Source organism: Hypanus sabinus, chromosome 8 (assembly GCF_030144855.1).
Source record: "Hypanus sabinus isolate sHypSab1 chromosome 8, sHypSab1.hap1, whole genome shotgun sequence".
NCBI lineage: Eukaryota > Metazoa > Chordata > Chondrichthyes > Myliobatiformes > Dasyatidae > Hypanus > Hypanus sabinus.
Window position 1 is genome coordinate 171,119,409 of NC_082713.1, and position 20,404 is coordinate 171,139,812.

The following is a 20,404-nucleotide window of genomic DNA, read 5'->3' on the forward strand; positions in this document are numbered from 1 at the left end:
GCAGCAGGCTTCCCTTCTCCACACAACTGATGAATCCAAAAGAACAACAGAATCTGATAGCTTGGCACCAGCGGCATCAGAGGAGTTTCCAGTCAGCGTTGAACTCAATGTAGGGCTGCCTTTGAGATTCCAGCTCCAGATTTTCATGATCAGAATCTGGTTTAATTTCACTGGCATAAAAGTTATTGCTTTGCAGCAGCAGTAGATTGCAACCGTGTAGGTGGCGTGGCGCACGGCAGCAGCGGCCTTTCCGATCTGCTGCTACTTTAATTTAGTTTTTTAAATTTAATTTTAAGGCACAATTAGGGTTTAGGGCAATGGATAACAGAGTGACTATCTACCATCACCAGATACTGCTACAACACAGAGATCGCCCAAAATAAAAATCTGCTGGTTAGATTGTGCGACCTCGGCTTGCTGAGGGGGTCGGGCTGCAGTCCTCGAAGTCGCCTGATGCTGATGGCCGGAGTTGGGGATGTTGTAAGCGGTGTGCGAGGAAGCGAAAGTGAGGCGAGCGGGCAGGAGTCCGTGCCAGGAAAAAAGCAAGCTTTAGCCAGCCGGCTCTCCCGTCCATTCTGCTCTCCGATAGACATTAAATTGGACTACATCTGTGGCAACGAAATACTCGGCGGGAACACAGACACAGACGGAATTCCGGACGCCGCCATTCAGCTGATTATTTATGTAACAGATTTTCCTCCAAGCCATCGGACTACCAACCTACTGCCCTCTGCTGTGCCTATTGTCTTGTTTATTATTTACTGTAATGCCTGCACTGGTCTGTGTACTTTACGCAGTCCTGGGTAGGTCTGTAGTCTGGTGTAGTTCTTGTGTTGGTTTACGTAGTTCGGTGTAGTTCTTGTCTTGTTCATGTAACACCATGGTCCTGAAAAACGTTGTCTCATTTTTACTGTGTACTGTACCAGCAGTTATGATTGAAATGACAATAAGAAGTGACTTGACTTGATATTGCAATATATAACTATAAATTACATTAAGTGTATAAAAAAAGGAAAACTTAATTAAATAAGTAGTGCAAAAAGAGAGGAAAAATAGTGAGGTGGTGTTTATGGGTAAATTGTCCACTCTGAAATCTCATGACAGAGGTGAAGAAGCTGTTCCCAAATATTGAGTGTGTGGCTTCAGGCTCCTGTACCACCTCCTTGATGGTAGCAATGAGAAGAGGGCATGTCCTGGGTGAAGGGGGCCTTAATGAGGTGTCCTCGATGCTGGGGAGGCGAGTGCCCATGATGGAGCTGGTTGAGTTTATAACAACCTTCAGTTTTATCAGTTCCTTTTCAGTGGCTCCTCTGGACCAGACTGTGATGTAAATAGTTAGAATGCTCTCCATGGGGCATCCATAGAAATTTGCAAGTGTCTTTGGTGACATACCAAACCTCCTCAAACTCCTAATGAAATATAGCTTTGTATTTGTAATTGCATCATTATGGTGGGACTAGGATAGATCTGCAGAGACACTCAGGAACTTGAAACTGCTCATCTTTCCACTTCTGGTAGCTCAATGAGGACTGGTGTGTGACCCTTGTTTTCCCCTTCCTGAAGTTCTCAATCAGTTTCCAGCCTTGTTAGCATTGAGTGCTGTGGTTGTTGTTGCGACATCACTCATCCAGCAGTACATGTCATCACTGTCTGAAATCTGCTGACAGTAGTTGTGTTATCAGCAAATTTATAGATGGCATTTGAGCTGTGCCTAGCCACACAGTCATGGGTGTAGAGAGAGTAGAGCAGTGGGCTAAGCACACATCCTTGAGGAGCCCCAGTGTTGCCAGCGAGGAGGAGAGATTATTTCTGACCCGCACAGACTGTGGTCCCCCAGAGCGGAAGTCAAAGATCCAGTTGCGGGGGGGGAGTACAGAGTCCCAGGTTTTGGAAATTGTTGATTAGAACTGAGGATAGGATTGTGTTGAATGAGTCGTAATTAATAAATAACAGCCTGATGTAGGTATTGCTATTGTCTTGGCGATCCAAGACTGAGTGGAGAGCCAGTGAGACTGCATTTGCTGTAGACCTACTATGGCGATAGGCAAACTGCAGCACGATCAGGTCCTTGTTTAGATTCTAGCCATGACCAACCTCTCAAAGTACTTCACAGTAGATGTGAGTAAATTTTTTCTTGGGCTTTACTCCCAAAGCCTCCTCATGAGTGGGTATAGCCGCAAGGCAGCAGAGGTTTGAGATCAGACTTTTCCTTCTCCCAGATGGGCTGCCAACCATGGCTAATAAACCCCATCTGACCAAAGCGACCAGTTTCAAGGAGCCAGTAACCGGCCTTTGTCCCTTCTGTCTGTAGGGATGGATCTGACAGACGTAGCAGCTATGCCACATGTGAAGGCCAGGAGCTGGACTTGGCGTTGTCAGAGGCTATTTGTGATGCACACCATGCATCATCATCATTATGTGCTGTGCCATATAATGTGGGGGGGGAGTTAACTGGAATGGTTGATCAGATTAACTGCTTGAGGGAATAATTTTTTAAGAAGGTGTAAGGATTTTGTTTTAATAGGGTTTTATAGCCTTCCCAGAAGGGAGATTTTGGAAAAGAGAGATGCAGGGTGGGTAGTGCCCATGATTTTCCTGCCTGCTCATTTGTCCTGGACACATACAAGTCCTGCAGTTTTCTCCCATTTTGTCTCCCAGCTTTCTGGAGCCTCTTTCTCCTATATTCCCTGAGAAGTTACTTGGCAGTCAAACCCAGCAGACCTGGAACATGGAGACAGCACATAGTAAGCAGCCGTCAATCCCAGGGAACCCATGGGGTTTGCGCCTCTGGTGGTCTGCGTCCTCTCCAGGGAAGATTTGAAGAACCGGCTGTTGCCCAGGCAGCAGGTTCCCCTCTCCACGTTACTGATGTATCCAAGGGAAGGGCAAGTGCCGATACAGCTGGGCACCAGTGTCATCGCAGAGGTTGCCAGAGTGAAGTTGTAAACAACATCAAACTACCTCAGGGACCCTGGCTCTGGATTTCTTCCTTGGGGTTTACTCCCGAAGTCTTTCCCATGGGTGGGTGTGGCTGCAAGGCAGCAGAGGTTTAAAATCAGAGTTTTCCCTCTCCTGGGCAGGCTGCTGTCCAAGGCTGACAATCCCCACCTGCCCAAAGCAACTGGTTTTGAGGCACCAGAGGTCTGTCTTTGCCCGTGCTCTTGTCAGTAGAAACAGTTCCACTGGGCCTAGTAGCTAGGCCACACGTGAAGGCCAAGAGTTGAACTTGGGTGTCAAAGGTTGTTAGAGTTGCACACCATCTGGAGCACTTTATAGGTAGTGGGAGCTTATCCCCACTATGACAACCTTAGGAAATGACACAGCACAGCACATCACAAAAGCCAACCTTCCATCCATGGATTCTACTGTACGCTGCCTCAGTGTACAGTTAAACAGCCAGCATGATCAAAGACCTTAGACCCACTAAGAGGATGCAGGGTGACTTGGATAGGTTAGGTGAGTGGGCAAATTCATGGCAGATGCAATTTAATGTGGATAAATGTGAGGTTATCCACTTTGGTTGCAAGAACAGGAAAACAGATTATTTTCTGAATGGTGGCCGATTAGGAAAAGGGGAGGTGCAATGAGACCTGGGTGTCATTGTACACCAGTCATTGAAGGTGGGCATGCAGGTACAGCAGGCGGTGAAAAAGGCAAATGGTATGTTGGCATTCATAGCAAAAGGATTTGAGTACAGGAGCAGGGAGGTTCTACTGCAGTTGTACAAGGCCTTGGTGAGACCACACCTAGAGTACTGTGTGCAGTTTTGGTCCCCTAATCTGAGGAAAGACATTCTTGCCATAGAGGGAGTACAAAGAAGGTTCACCAGATTGATTCCTGGGATGGCAGGACTTTCATATGAAGAAAGACTGGATCAACTAGGCTTATACTCACTGGAATTTAAAAGATTGAGGGGGGATCTTATTGAAACGTATAAAATTCTAAAGCAATTGCACAGGCTAGATGCAGGAAGATTGTTCCCAATGTTGGGGAAGTCCAGAACGAGGGGTCACAGTTTAAGGATAAAGGGGAAGCCTTTTAGGACCGAAATGAGGAGAATCTTCTTCACACAGAGAGTGGTGAATCTGTGGAATTCTCTGCCACAGGAAACATTTGAAGCCGGTTCATTGGCTATATTTAAGAGGAAGTTAGATATGGCCCTTGTGGCTAAAGGGATCGGGGGTATGGAGAGAAAGCAGGTACAGGGTTCTGAGTTGGATGATCAGCCATGATCATACTGAAAGGTGGTGCAGGCTCGAAGGGCCGAATGGCCTACTCCTGCACCTATTTTCTATGTTTCTGTCCCTTTCAGTGCATGGTGACCATGGTTGGCCTTCACAAATTTTTCTACAGAAGTGGTTTCCCATTGCCTTCTTCAGGGCAGTGTCTTTACAAGATGGGTGACCCCAGCCATTATCAATACTCCATAGAGATTGTCTGCCTGGCATCAGTGGTCACATAACCAGCTGCTCACACAACCATCCACCACCTGCTCCAATGGCTTTACGTGACCCTGATCAATGGGCTAAGCTGGTGCTACCCCTTGCCCAAGGGTGATCTGGAGGGAGGGGGCACCTTGCACCTCCTTTGGTAGAGACATATATCCAGACTGCCAACTATTGGAGCATTTACGAGGTAGCGAGAGCTCATCTCCACTCACTCCCCCCCACCCCCAAGGTATGACAACCCTAATAAACTTTATTGTACAAGGGAACAGTTAATAGACTTCAAACAGCAGGGTAGAAGCTGTCCTGGTAGTCTTTGGGCTTCTGTACCTCCTGCCTGATGGGAAAGGGGTGAAGAGACCATGCCGGAGGAGGGAGGGCTCTTCGATTATGCTGGCTGTTTTCCTGAGGCAGTGTAGAATTCATAGCAGAGAGGCTGGTTTTCCTGATGTGCCATTACCCTGTTCCAGGGCCATAGCGTTTCACTGCCGAGCAATCTCTCAGGGAGTGTAGGAGAGACAGGCTGCAGGAGGCTGGGAGACAAAATGGGAGAAGACTGCGGGACTTGTATGTGACCAGGACAAAGGAACAGGCAGGAAAATCATTGTGGCACTACCCACCCCGTGAACTTTTCCAAAATCTGCCTCCTGGGAAGCACTAGAGAGCTATTAAAAAAAAACTTTGTCATCTTAAAAATTTATTCCCCTTGGCAGTTAATCTGATCAACCATCTAGTTAGTTCCCCCAACCCTCTCTATCTATTACCCCATCACTGCACTGTAAACACTTCAAATCATTTTGATAACGCTATTTATATTGTAAATACATGCTGCTATTTATGTATTTATGCACATTTTATTGCATACCCATATTTCTATTTTTATTTATAGTTTATAATTGCTGAATGGTGTTTTTGTTGTTGCATGTCATACATACTAACACACCACAGCAAATTCCAAACACATGTTTGTATGGTGAATAAGGAGGATGCTTGTGTTGAGAAATCCATGTAAACAGGGGTGACTGGACAATACACAGCATGTCTCGTTACTGTACTGGCACTGTGATCTACGCATGAAATATTCAGGATTCTTTGATGTCATTTCCTGATCAAAATTATTGTTAAACTCTGGATCTGATGCAGCACAAAAACTGCAATAAGATGAAGCACACAATAGAAGTTTAAAAGTTTAAAAAAGCATAATAAATATAAATACATAAGATTGCTTATATACTGTACATGGATCCATTAAGTAATGCTGGCTGTACATAAGTTGGCTCTGACATGAAATGATAAAGTATTAATAAATATCATGTTATTGTGGATATTAAGCAGAGTGGTCTGAATACACTCACACCCAAATTTGTGATTAGCGAGTTAGCACATGGGTAAAGAGAATGATGGAGATGAGCTTTGTTTGACACACTTACATCAAAGTGTGCAGTGAAATGCATCATTCTGCATTAAATCAAATTTGTGCTGGGCAGCCCACAAGTGTCACCCCACTTATGATGCCAACATAGCATGCCAGTAACTCCTTAGAATATGGGAGGAAAGTGGACCCCAAAGCACCCAGTGGAAGCCCACACAGTTACAGGGAGAATGTGCAAACTCCATATAGACAGCAGCGGGAATCGAACCCTGATCGGCGATCTGCTAACTGCTTCATTACCGTATAACCATATAACAATTACAGCACGGAAACAGGCCGTCTCGGCCCTTCTAGTCCGTGCTGAAAGCTTAATCTCACCTAGTCCTACTGACCCACACTCAGCCCATAACCCTCCATTCCTTCCCTGTCCATATACCTATCCAGTTTTATTTTTAAATGACAATACCGAACCTGCCTCTACCACTTCTACTGGAAGCTTATTCCACACAGCTACCACTCTCTGAGTAAAGAAATTCCCCCTCATGTTACCCCTAAACTTCTGCTCCTTAAATATACCATGAAGGATATTTGAAAACCACAGTTGTAAAATGATCAAACATGGTTCAGGTCAGGGAGAGTTGGTCGGGGGTGTGATCCAGTCCAGGAAGGAATGCTGAAGTGTTGCCTCACTTTCTCTTGCTGTCTTACAGAACAGCCTCGGACAGAGTCAGAGTGGGAGAACAGCTTCGTGTTGAAGATGTTTCTGTTCCAGTTTGTGAATTTGAACAGCTCCACGTTTTACATTGCGTTCTTCCTGGGGAGGTAAGCCATCGTCACTTTGCCTGGAGAACCGTATGACATGATTTGAGTTCAGCCACAGACGATCTGCCAGAGGAACTCGGAGGGGTATTGGGCAAGGGCCATTTGAGGAGTATCTAGTAGGAGGGAAAGAGCTGTTGACATTTATAAGGTTCTCTTAAAATGCAGTGGAGAGAGGAATTGGGAAAAGGCAATGCGAAAGCTGAAAAAGGAAGTTACACACAAAATGCTGGAGAAACACAACAGGTCAGGCAGCATCTATGGAGAGGAATAGTCAATATTTCAAGCTGAGACCCTTCATCAGGGCTAATGCAGCAGGGTCCAGATGAAGGATCTCTGCCCAAAACCTTGACTATTTATTCCCTTCCAGAGATGCTGTCTGACTTGTTGAGATCCTCCAGTGTTTTATTTAAAGATACAGCAGAATAATGGGTTTTTTCTGTCCCACAAACTCACGATGCCCATTTACACCCATTTGACCAATATCTTCGGACTGTGGGAGGAAACCGGAGTTCCCGGAGGAGACCCATGCTCTCACGAACAGAACGTACAGACTTTTTACAGGCAATGGCCGGAATTGAACCCAGGTCACTGGCCCTGTGATAGCAGATGCTAACTACCACACTACCGTGCTGCCTTTTGTGGGTGTTGCTCAAGATTTCCAGCATCTGCAGAATCTCTTGTATGTAAGGAAGAAGTGAGCCTTTACCACAAATAAGTTAATAAAATGCATGTGAAGTACATTGCACAGGTAAACAGTAAACAAGGATTTGGAGCAGCAAATTTGTAGAGAGATCGCAGACTGTTGCAAGAAACAGAAGTTGTGTTAGTAGGAGATTTTAACTTTCCACATATTGACTTGGGCTCCCATACTGTAAGAGGGACAGATGGGATAGAGTTCTCAAGAAAGATTTGTTCATCAGTACATAGAAGTCCCAACTAGAGAGAGTGCGATACTAGATTGTGGCAAACTATGTGTATACATGTCTGGACATGCCCCTCTGCTGACTGCTCCTGTGGCTCCTCCCACAGACCCCTGTATAAAGGCGATCGGAGGCACTGCTCCTCCCTCAGTCTCCAAGATGTTGTGGTCACGTTTGCAGCTAATAAAAGCCTATCTTTTGCCTCCTGTCTCCGAGAGTTATTGATGGTGCATCATAGATCTATTAGGGCAGGTGACAGAAATTTGTGTAGGGGAACACTGCATCTAGTGATCATAATATCATTGGTTTCAAGATATTTATGGAAAAGGATAGGTCTGGGCCTTGGTTTGAGATTCTAAATTAGAGAAAGGCCAATTTTGATGGTATCAGAAAGGATCTGACAAATGTGGATTGGGACAGGCTGTTTTGTGGAAAAAGTATACTTAGTAAGTAGGAGGCCTTAAAAAGTAAAATTTTGAGAGTACAGAATTTGTATGTTCCTATCAAAATAAAAGGCAAGGACAACAGGTTTATGGCAGGTTCATTTTCAAGAGATATTGAGGCTCTAGTTAAGGAGAAGGAGGATGTTGGAAATAGGCCATAGTCAGCACGGTTTCCTCAAGGGAAAGTCTTGCCTGACAAATCATGGAATTCTTTGCAAAAATAATTTTCAGGATAGACAAACAATAATTGGTTGATATTGAGGAATAAAATTCAAACCTAGTCAATCCTTCCTTATAACTCAGGAACATCCCTATAAACCTCCTCTGTACTTTTTCAATCTTAGTTACATTTTTCCTGTAGGTACAAGGTGACTAGAATTGCACACAATACTTCGTGGGGTTGTTACGTATCCTGTAACTGGATAACTTACCAGCAAAGATAGAGAGGTCTGTTGAAGTCTGATGTCACTATTTTCAAACGTTTTTATTTATAAAGGGGCACAAAAGTAAGGTTAATACAAACATTCAGATAATGCACATCGTCAATACTCAATCTAAAGCGCGGGTATAGTAATAATCATCATTAAGAAGTGAGCTCTACTGTTGTCTAGGGGATAATATATTGTCCGTTGGAAATATAAAAGTCACTCAGAAGTCTGCAGGCCTCAGCCCTTTGAGAATCGCTGGGTTTCACGTGGGGCGACCGAGAGAGAGAGATTGGGGAGAAGAGGAAAAACTTGCTGGGTCTTTATGAAGCTTCTGTGGAATCGGGGGAGAGTTGGTTCCCTCTCCCCGATGTTAGTTAAAAGCAGTTTTCCGTGATTCCAGCCACAAATTCCAATCCCGGAATCTAATGCACGTGGCTTCCTTCAGAATGGCTTCCCGCTGCTGCGGGAACACTCTCTCGTGTCTTCTTGGTGCGTCTGAGGGGCTGTCCCCCTGAGACTCTCCTTTATACTTCCTCACGGGGTCGCAGGTGTCAATCAGGTTGGGATGATGCAATCTCTCTCTCAACCAGCCCACCTTGCCCGAGGGCTTTTCACGTGGTCTCCATGAGACAATAGTCACTGTCGCCTTATTTTGCATCCCGGGTGGGACGTGCTATTCGGCACATTTCTCTCTCTCTCTCTCACTTCCTAGGTCTACTGAACCCCCCCCTCAACGGATGCTCTTGCGATTCTCACAAAGGAGGGGGCTGGGATCATAACAGGGTCACAAAGAAAGCTTTTGGCACATTGGCCTTCATAAATCAAGTACTGAGTACAGGAGGTGGGATGTTATGTTGAAGTTTTATAAGACATTGGTGAGGGCTAATTTGGAGTATTGTGTCCAGTTTTGGTTACCTACCTGCAGGAAAGATGTAAACGAGATTGAAAGAGCACAGAAAAACTTTTCAAAGGCGTTGTCAGGACTTGAGGACCTGAGTTACAGGGAAAGGTTGAAAAGGTCAGGAATTTATTCCCTACCACAGAGAAGATTGAAGGGACATTTGATAGAAGTATACAAAATTATGTGGAGTAGAGATAGGTTAAATGCAAACAGGCTTTTTCACTGAGGTTGGGTGAGTTGGTAGAGGTCATTGGTGAAAGGTGAAATGTTTAAGGGGAACATGAAGGGGAACTTCACTCAGAGGGTGGTGAGAGCGTGGAATGAGCTGCCAGCATGTGATCTACGTGGGTTTGATTTCAACTTTTAAGAGAAATTTAGATAAGTACGTACATGGATGGGAGGGGTATGGGGGGGGCTGAGGTCCAGGTGAAGTTAGATGGGCTGAAGGGCCTGTTTCTGTGCTGTCGTGTTCTATGACTCTAAACTGCTCACTGTCCTTGTGACGAGACCACAGTGGTGCCAGGGTATTCATTAGTTTCACAGCCTGAGGGAGGAAGCTGTTACCCATTCTGGCATTCTATTCCTGATGCCCTAGTACCTCCTTCATGACGATAGTAGGTCAGAGAGTTTGTGGGAGGTGTGATGGGGATCCTCAACAATGCTTTGGGCCCTTCACCTGCAACATTCCCAGTAAATGTCACAAAGAGGTGGGCGGCAGACCCTGCTGATCCTCTCCGCAGTGTTTACTGTCCTCTGTAGGGTCTTGGGTCCGATGCCTTGCAGATTCTGTACCGCACAATGATGCAGCCAGACAGAGCACTCTCAATGGTGCTCCTGTAGACAGTTAATGCCATTTCTGTACTGTACTTGCCCAGGGGAAGCCTGACCTGGGGTTGGTGGCCTGACTCTGTGGGTGGGACACTGGGAAAGGGGCTTGCTTTGTTTCTGGTGCTTGCGTTATTCTGCCAAGCATTATGGGCCTGCTATATCGCATATGGTGACACTTGTGGGCTGCCCCCAGCAGATCCTTAGGTTGTGTTGGTTACAAATGCTAATGAAGCATTTCACTCTCCATGTGATAACTAAATCTGAATCTGTGATATGCTGCTCTAACCTTTGTTTCCAAACTACCCTCAGGTTGACGGGACGTCCTGGAGCGTACCTGAGAGTGCTGAACAGGTGGAGGTTGGAAGAGGTGAGTCGCACCTGGGCAGGTAAATCTCCTGCAGTTGGAGCACAATCCAGGGAGGGTGATGTCTCCAGCACAGACCCCTCCCTCCACCCCTCTGCTGGGTCAGCTATCTCCTGGCTGCACTGACAGGGTGCCATCACTCTGACGCAACCTCTTACTAACTTCCTTGCCCAGTGACTCCCAAACCCATCTCACCTAGCAATCCACCAACCTGTGGACCACAAATCCCCAGTCACTCCTCCGGAGGCATTGGAGTCACACAGCTCAGTAACAGGCCATTCAGCCCACCTCGCCCAGCAATCCACCAACCCGTGGACCACAAATCCCCAGTCACTCCTCCGGAGACATTGGAGTCACACAGCTCAGTAACAGGCCATTCAGCTCATCTTGTCTGGTTCACCTTCCTGAGCTGGTCTCACTTGCTTGAAACTGACCCGTGTCTGTCTCTCTAAACCTTTCCAATCCATGCACCTGTCAAAGAGTCTTTTAAATGTTGTAATTGTGCATGCATCTACCACTTTCTCTGGCAGGTCATTCCATATACCCAACACTCTCTGTGTGAAAGATATTCAAGTTCAAGTTTATTGTCATCTGACTGTACAACCAAATGAAGCAGCATTCTTCCAGATCATGGTACACCCACAAAACATACAATATATCACACACAGCACATAAAACAAATATTACCATCAGTAAGTTAATAGAATATAATTCAAAAATGCACGTAGTGCACAGCACAGGTGAACAGCTCACTGTTGTAGTGACGAGACCTCAGTGGTGGCAGGGTATTCATTAGTCTCACAGCCTGAGGGAAGAAGCTGTTACCCAGTCTGTAGGTCCTATTCCTGATGCTCCAGTACCTCCTTCCTGATGGTAAAGATCCCCAGCAATGGTCCAGGCCCTTCCTCTACAACAGTCCCTGTAAACGTCACAAACAGAGGGAAGGGAAATCCTGGTGATCCTCTCAGTGGATTTTCCTACCCTCTGTAAGGTGTAACTGTCCAACACTTGCCCATTGCTCTCAATGTATTCCCACTTCCCCTCAAGTTTCAATGCCAGGGTGGCAGCTGGAATTTGGACCTTACAGATTAGCTTTATTTGACACATGTACAGTGAAAGACATCATTCACATCAAATCAAATCAGCGAGGAAGTGTTGCCGTGCTTCCTGTGCCAATATAGCATGGATGCAACTTACTGACCCTAACACATGTCTTTTTTTGGAATGTGGGAGGAAACTGGAGCACCTGGAGGAAGCCCAAGCACTCAAGGGAAGAGCATACAAAGTTTTTACAGGCAGTGGTGGGAATAATATCCCAAACGTACAGTTGGCACTGTAAAGTATTACGCAACTGTTAAGTTGTGATACTATGCTGTCGCAGGCTCTAGGCACTGGGCTCCGTCTGTGTTGGCAGCCTGTGCTCTCACACACAGGTGTCTATCACTGACTCGATATGCCATTAAATCAGGTAATTCAGAAGGGTAGCCAGGAAGGTGGGGTAGTGCTCTTAATTGAAGATGAGATCAGGGCGAAAGTGAGAGACAATATAAGACCTAAGGAGCAGAACGTTGAATCTATCAGGGTAAAGATTAGGAATAGTATAGGGAAAAAAATCACTGGAGGGAGTTGTCTATCGATCACTGAATAATAACATTACAGTGGCACAGGCAATAAACAATGAAGTATCTGCTGTTACCGTGGGGACTTTAACTTGCACATAGATTGGGTGAATCAAGTTGGTCGAGGCACTCTTGAGAAGGACTTCAAAAAATGCATCTGTGATGGCTTTCTTGAACAGCATGTTACTAACCTACAAGGAAACGTGCCATCTTAGATCTGGTCCTGTACAATGAGACAGGTAAGGTTAGTGATTTTGTAGTTAGGGATCCTCTTGGAAAGAGTGATCACAGTATGACTGAGTTTCTCATACAAATAGTTCGATGTAAAGCCAGTGTATTATGCCAAAACAATGGAGACTACAATGGGATGAGAGAGGACTTGGCTAGTGTAGTTGGGAATTCAGCTGGGATAGTTGAGGAACAGTGGAAGACTTTCAGAGATTTTTCATGGTGCTCAACAAAAGTATATTCCAGTTAAAAGCAAGGACAGTGAGGGTGGGGAGAGCCAGCCTCGGATAACTATGAAAAGGAAAGAAGGCATCAAACTAAAAGGTTGTGCATACAAAGTTGCCCAGAGTAGTGGGAAACGGGAAGATTGGGAATACTTTAAAAAGCAACAAAGAACCACTAAGCGAGCAATAAAGAGAGGGAAGCTAGATCATGAAAATAAAGTAGCACAAAATATAAACAAGGGTGCTAAAAGTTTTTATAATTATATAAAATGGAAAAGGGTGGCTAAAGTGAATGTGGGTTCCTTGAATGACTAAATTATGTCTGTCTTCATGGTGGAGGACACGTCTATCATGCCAAAGAGAGATGTTATGGATGCGATGGGAGTTGAGGACCTTGATACAATAGCTATCACTAAAGAGGTAGTGCTGAGCAAACTTGTGGGCCTGAAGTTAGACAAGTCCCCTGTTCCTGATGGAATGTATCCCAGGGTGCTGAAAGAAATGGCAGCAGTTATCGCAGAGGCTTTGGTGATGATTTACCAAAATTTGCTGGATTCTGGGCAGGTCCCAACAGACGGGAAGACAGTGAACTGTCACATCACTGTTCAAACCAGGATGTAGGCAAAAGGCAGGTAACTATAGGCCAGTTAGTTTAACATCTGTAATTGGGAAAATGATTGAAGCTATCATTAAAGAAGAAATAGTGAGGCATTTGGAAAGAAATGGATCCATCAGGCAGACGCAGCATGGATTCAGCAAAGGCAGGTCCTGTTTGACAAACTTCCTGGAGTTCTTTGAGGATATAACAAGCACAGTGGATAGAGGGGAACAGATGGACGTTATTTACTTGGATTTCTAGAAGGTGTTTGATAAGGTGCCACATAAAAGACTTATCCATAAGATAAGGATGCATAGAGTTGGGGGTGATGTATTAGCATGAATAGAGGATTGGTTAACTGATAGAAAGCAGAGAGTTGGGATACAAGGGTGCTACTCTGGTTAGTAATCAGTGGTGAGTGGTATGCCTGCAACTGTTCATATTATACGTACATTAACGATCTGGAAGTGGGGACTGAGTGCAGTGTATCTAAATTTGCTGATGATACTAAATTAAGTGGAAAAGCAAATTGTGCAGAAGGTGCAGAGAGCCTGCAGAGAGATATAGATATGTTAAGTGAATGGGCAAGGGTCTGGCAGATGGAGTACAATGCTGGTCAATGTGAGGTCATCCACTTTGGAAGGAAAAATGGAAGATCAGATTATTATTTAAATGGTAAAAGATTGCAGCATGTTGCTGTGCAGAGGGACTTGGGAATGTGCATGAATCACAGAAGGTTGGTTTGTAGGTGCAGCAGCTATCGAGAAGGCAAATGGGATGTGGGCCTTCATTGTTAGAGGGATTGAATTTAAGGGCAGGGAGGTTATGTTGCAACTATACAGGGTACTGGTGAGGCTGCACCTGGAGTACTGTGTGCAGTTCTGGTCTCCTTAGTTGAGGAAGGATATACTGGTTGTGGAGGTGGTGCAGAGGAGGTTCACCAGGTTGATTCCAGAGATGAGGGGTTAGACTATGAGGAGAGATTGAATTGCCTGGGACTGTACTCACTGGAATTCAGAAGAATGAGAGGAGATCTTATAGAAACATATAAAATTATGAGAGAGATAGATAAGATAGAGGCAGGAAAGTTGTTTCCACTGGTAGGTGAGACTAGAACTAGGGGAGATAGCCTCAAGATTTGTGGGGTAGATTTAGGATGGAGATGAGGAGGAACTGCTTCTCCCAAAGTGGTGAATCTGTGGAATTCTCTGCCAATGTAGCAGTGGAGGCTACCTCAGTAGATATAATTAAGACAAGGTTAGATAGATTATTGCATAGTCGGGGAATTAAGGGTTATGGGGAAAAGGCAGGTAGGTGGAAACAAGTCTATGGACAGATCAGCCATGATCTTATTGAATGGTGGAGCAGGCTCGATGGGCCAGATGGCCGACTCCTGCTCCTATTTCTTATGTTCATTATAATTGGGTAAGGGCCTTGGAGGTTTCCCTAGTTCCCACAATCCCAGTTTTACAGGTTGAAGATGAATTAATTTGTTTTCAGCATGTCTCCCAATGTGTGATAATGTGCAGCATGTGCCTGTGGTTCAGTATTTTTGTCTCTGTCCCACGCTTTCTGCTCATGGACTGTCTGTCCCACTCCCACCAGGGAGGAGGCTACACAGCTTCCACACCAGGACCACCGGACTCAAAAACAGTTACTTTCCCCAAGCAATAAGGCTGATCAACACGTCCACCCACTAACCCACCCCTCCACACCCCCAACCACCACTACTTTATCATCTCCTGTCAGTCACCTTATGTCCAGATACTCCTGTGCCTAGCGTCACTTTATGGGCAGACAATCAATCTATGTATAGAAGGTATCTTATGTATTTATATTTATTATAGTTTTCTTAATATTACTGCATTCTTTATCTTACTGTGTTTTTTTGTGCTACATCAAATCCAAAGTAACAATGATTTTGTTCTCCCTTACATTTGTGCACTGGAAATGACATTAAACAATCTTGAAGGGAACAGCTTCTTCCCCTCCACCATCCGATTTCTGAACAGACTTTGAATCCATGAGCGCTACCTCACTACTTAAATTATTTCTGTTTTCGCATTACTTATTTGATTTAACTATTTAATATATACTGTATATACTTACAGCAATTCACAATTTTTCTATTATGAAGTATTGCAATGTTTTGCTGCTGCAAAACCACAAATTTCATGACAAACGCGGTGATATTAAACCTGATTCTGGTCCTGGGTATTTCATGTGCAGCTCACTCTGGCAGTGTGGCGGTTTGATAGTAATGAGCAAGGTTGAGAAGTCTTGAGTCTCTGGATCTGGCTTCTCCCCACCTGCTTACAGGAATCACTCACGACTTAAGGATCAAGGATCTTTATTTGCAATTGATATCAGATCCAGAGTAACATTTATTTAATTCCCATTAACAGTCTCGTACTGGAAATAACATTAAACAATCTTGAATCTTGAAAGTGAAGATTTTGCTGTGAGCTATGTTGGTTGTAAGTTGTATATTTTTTTTACAATGTTAGGATCCTGCTGGGTCCTTTTTTGTATGATTGATGCCAAACAGAGTCAGGTCACACTGCTTTCTCAACACAGAGAGTGAGTAGTCCAAATGACAACCGAAGAACCGAGAATTCAGAAACAATTCCAGTTACATAGAGTTCGTGGGATATAGAGTAATTCAGTCTCAATACTCCCAAGGCAGGTTGCTTGACAAAATATCACAAACACAAAAGATTCTGCAGATGTTGAAAACTAGAGCAACACACACAAAATGCTGGAGGAACATGTGATAGTGATTGAAATCTGCAATACAAGCTGGGTGTCATCATCTTTGAAGATCTAGCCTGGCTGCAACATATTGATGTAATTACAAAGAAGGCATGACAATGGCTGTGTTTCAATGGAGAAACAAGTGCTACACCTGCCTGTCCACCTCCTCCATCACGACCATTCAGGACCCCAAACAGTTCTTACAGGCGAGGCTTGTAAGTCCGTTGGAGTTATATACCATACCCGGTGCTCCCAATGTATCACTGAGATCCGACGTAGATTGGGAGACCGCTTCACCAAGCACCTACACTCCGTCTCCCAGTGGCCACCCATTTTAATTCCACATCCCGTTCCCATTCCAACATGGCAGTCCACGGCTGCCTCTTCTGTCACGACGAGGCCACATGCAGGTTAGAGGAACAACACCTTATATTCTGTTTGGGTAGCCACCAACCTGATGGCATAGACATCAATTTCTCAAACTTCCGGTAATGCCCCTCACCTTTACCATTCCCCATTCCCTTTTCCTCTCTTACCTTATCTCCTTGCTTGCCCATCACCTCCCTTATCTTTCTTCCATAGCCTTCTGTCCTCTCCTATTAGATTCCCCCTTCTCCAGCCCTGTATTTCTTTCACCAATCAACTTCCCAGCTCTTTATTCACTCTTCCCAGTTTCACCAATCACCTTGTGTTCCTCCTTTGCACCCCCCACCTTTTAAATCTATGTCCATTGTTTTCTCTCCAGTCCTTCTTAAGGGTTTTGGCCCAAAATGTCAACCGTACTTTTTACCATACATGCCCTCTGGCCTGCAGCATTTTGTGCGTGTTGCTTGGATTTCTGGCATCTGCAGATTTTTTCTTGTTTGTGGCTGTAGTTCATTAGGAGTTTGAGAGTTGGTATGTCACCAAAGACCCGCGTGAATTTCTGCAGATGTATCCTGGAGAGCATTCTAACTGGTTGCAACACTGTCTGGTTTGGAGGGGCCTCTGCACAGGATCAGAAAAAGCTGCAGATTCAATGAGCTCCATCGTGGGCACGAGCCTCCCCAGCACCCAGGACACCTTCAAAAGGTGATGATGGTGACGTCTGAGAGGCCAGCGTCAGGCATTTTCATGCCTTACAAGGCATGGAACAAAAGACTGTGTGGCGCGCCACTCCCCACAAAGGCATTTTGCAGTATTTTTCTTTATTTTACAAGATTGAGTTGCAGCGCAACACTCAACCCAGCATGGATGGAAAGCATACTCGGGAACGGCCCGACTGGATTCGAACCTGGGAACCTCCGTTTTGCAGTTCGGCGCTGATGTCACTACGCCACCAGCTAACCAAAAGGTGATGCCTCAAAAAGGTGGCGTCCAGCATTAAGGACCTCCTCCACCCAGGATATACCCTCTTCTCATTGCTACCATCAAGGAGAAGGTACTGGAGCCTGAAGACACACACTCAATGTTTCAGGAACAGCTTCTTCCCTTCCACCATCTGATTTCTGAATGGATGATGAACCCATGAACACCGCCTCACTATGTTTTTACTCTCTGTTTGCACTACTTAATTTAATTTTTTGATATATAAAGAATATATTTATTACTATAATTTATAGTTCATTTGTTTACTTATTTAAATATTACATCCATTCCACGTGAGGGAGTAAAAATCTTTGTGTTATGACTCATCACAGTGTACAGACATGTGAATTTATAAGTCTAATGGCTTGTAGAGAGAAGCTGTCCCGTAGCCTGTTGGTCCTGGCTTTAATGCTGCAGCACCGTTTGCCAGGCAAAAGCAGCTGAAACAGTTTGGGGTGACTAGTGTCCCCGATGATCTTCTAGGCCTTCTTTACACATCTGCCGCTGTAAATGTCCTGATTGGAGGGAAGTTCACATCCACAGATGTGCTGGGCTGTCTGTAGAAGGTTTTGAGGATTTGGGAGCCCGTGCCGAACTTCTCCAGTCGCCTGAGGTGGAAAAGGTGCTGTTGTACTCTTTTTGCCACAAAGCCGGTGCGTATGGTCCAGGTGAGATCTTCAGTGATGTGGACACCAGGGAACTTGAAACTGCTCATCCATCGATGTTGATCTGTCTCCGTTCCTCCTGTAATTCACAATCAGCTCTTCAGATTTTTGAACGTCGAGGGAGAGGTTGTTATCCTGGCACCACTGTGTCGGGGAGTCTTTAGGCTATTTTGTCACTGCTAGAAATAAGGCCGATTAAAGTCGTGTCGTTGCTCAGCAGATTGGAGCTATGTGTGGCAGCACAGTCGTGGGTGTAAAGGGAGTAGAGAAGGGGACTCAACACAACTCTGGGAGGGGGCAGCTGTGAGGGAACCCATCATTACCACCTGTCAGCGATCCGATAGGATCCCGTTACACAAAATGGGGTGCAGGCTGGCGTCTCTGAGCTTCTTGTCAAGTCTGGAGGGAATTATGGTGTTGGATGCTGAACCGTAGTCCTGGGACAGCATTCTCACATATGCAGTGTACTGCCGCCACAAAACAATAAATTTCATGACAAATGCCAGTGATATTAAACTCCATGTTGATTCTGATTCTTATTCTGAAATGGGGTCTTTGTCCAGTCTGTAGGGCTCAAGAGGGGCCGAATCACCAGTTATTGTTCCTGCTTTCTAAGTTGGCTCTGCCCACTGAGTCACTCTGTAGGCGTGACTGTTGACCCCACCCCTCTTTACCTCCTGCTCTTTGTCTGCCCTGTAGTGTCACCCCAGCGGCTGTCTGATCGACCTTTGCCTGCAGATGGGAATCATCATGGTACTAAAACAGACCTGGAATAACTTCATGGAGCTCGGCTACCCGTGAGTAAAGGCATTGGGGGCTCGGCACAGGTTCAGCACGTGTGCTTCTTTTTCTGCTTCACCCCTCCTTCTTGCCCGCTTACCCTCAGTGACCACCTCTGTGTGGTCAGCTTCCCTTTCGGGACCACCCACAGATACTCCCCTCTCCCTACCACGGAGCAGCTTAACTGAGGATTCATAGCTTCTGCTGTATTTGGTCAACTCAGTGCCTCCTGTGTCTGCCGTCTCTCCACCTACTACGCAGGTCCCCACACCCTGCCCCATTCTTTGAACATCTAAGCAATGAGCCGCAAGATCTTTCCATTGTGTTTGCTCCGCCATTCCATCACAGCTGATATATTATCCCTCTCAGCCCCGTTCCCCTATCTGCTCCTGCATTCTTGGACACCCTTACTAATCAAAAACCTATCAATCTCAGTTATCAACACCCAATGACTTGGCCTTCATAGCCATCTGTGGCAAAGAATTCCACAGATTCAGGCCAAAGGTATTCTGCTTTCTATATAGACTTCCCCTGTGTTGGCGCGTGGCCTAGTGGGCAAGGCATCAGACTAGTAACCTTGAAGGTCACTGGTTCAAGCCTCAGCTGAGGCAGTGTGTTTGTGTCCTTGAGCAAGGCACTTAACAACACATTGCTCTGCGATGTCACCGGTGCCAAGCTGCTTGGGTCCTAGTGCCCTTCCCTTGGACAACACCGGTGGCGCGGAGAGAGGAAGGCCTGCAGCTTGGGCAACTGCCGGTGTCCCATACAACCCTGCCCAGGCCTGCGCCCTGGTCTCTCGAGACCGACGGATGCCACCACCATAGACTTCCCTCTATTCCGAGGCTGACCCTTTTGGTCCTAGACTCCCCCACTACAGGAAACATCATCTCCACATCCTCTCTATCTAAGTCTTTCAATATTCAATAGATTTCAATGAGATCCACTCTTGTTCTTCTAAACTCCAGCAAATACAGGGCCAGAGGCATCAAGCGATTCTCATGCATTAACCCTTTCATTCTCGTGAACCTCCTCTGAACCCTCTGCAATGCCAGTACATCTTTTTTCAGATAAGGGGCCCAGACTCACTCCAATACTCCAAGCCTCAGCTTGTATGACTCTCTCTTCGCTTCCAATACAAGGTCTCAAAGTGTGGCACCAAAAGAAGTCCCCACATCTCTTGCTCCTAATCTACCCTTCAATAACAGCAATCTTTGGCCTTGTTCTATCTTCAAGGTCAACCCCTATACATCTAACAAATCTCTCAGCCATCTTCTGTGAGTATGTGCAAGGATTGAGTGCCGAGCTCCTTCTGGGAGAGAGACACTGTCCAAATTCCAAACCCACTGGTGCCAGGGGCCACACACTGAAAAAATAACACCTCAGCATCTGCCTTCTACAGCGGAAGCCCAAGGGAACAAGCAGGCTTTGAGGTGCTTGTGGGCACATGTCTGTCCCATAGTGTTAAAGTTCTGGGTTGGCACACGGTCCTGCACATTTCTGAAAGACTAAAGATTAGCTTTACTTGTCACACGTACAGCAATAGAAACAGTGGAATGCATCATTTGCATCAATGACCGACACAGTCTGAGGGTGTGCTGGGCCAGCCCGCAAGTGCCATTAAGTCCATGTCCATAAATCACTAACCCGTACGTCTTTGGAATGTGGG

The 20,404-nt window shown here is 45.6% G+C and overlaps 1 protein-coding gene across 6 annotated transcripts in view; it reads left to right on the top strand.

Annotated features, from left to right (window-relative positions):
- Nucleotides 1–20,404, top strand: part of LOC132398724 (anoctamin-4-like) — a 183,940-nt gene that overhangs the window by 125,051 nt on the left and 38,485 nt on the right. For all 6 annotated transcript variants that reach the window (XM_059978558.1, XM_059978561.1, XM_059978557.1 and 3 more), the window contains exons 17-19: nucleotides 6,528–6,639; nucleotides 10,469–10,526; nucleotides 18,658–18,755. In XM_059978558.1, coding sequence (XP_059834541.1) covers nucleotides 6,528–6,639; nucleotides 10,469–10,526; nucleotides 18,658–18,755 — 268 coding nt within the window. The remainder of the gene's footprint in view (nucleotides 1–6,527; nucleotides 6,640–10,468; nucleotides 10,527–18,657; nucleotides 18,756–20,404) is intronic.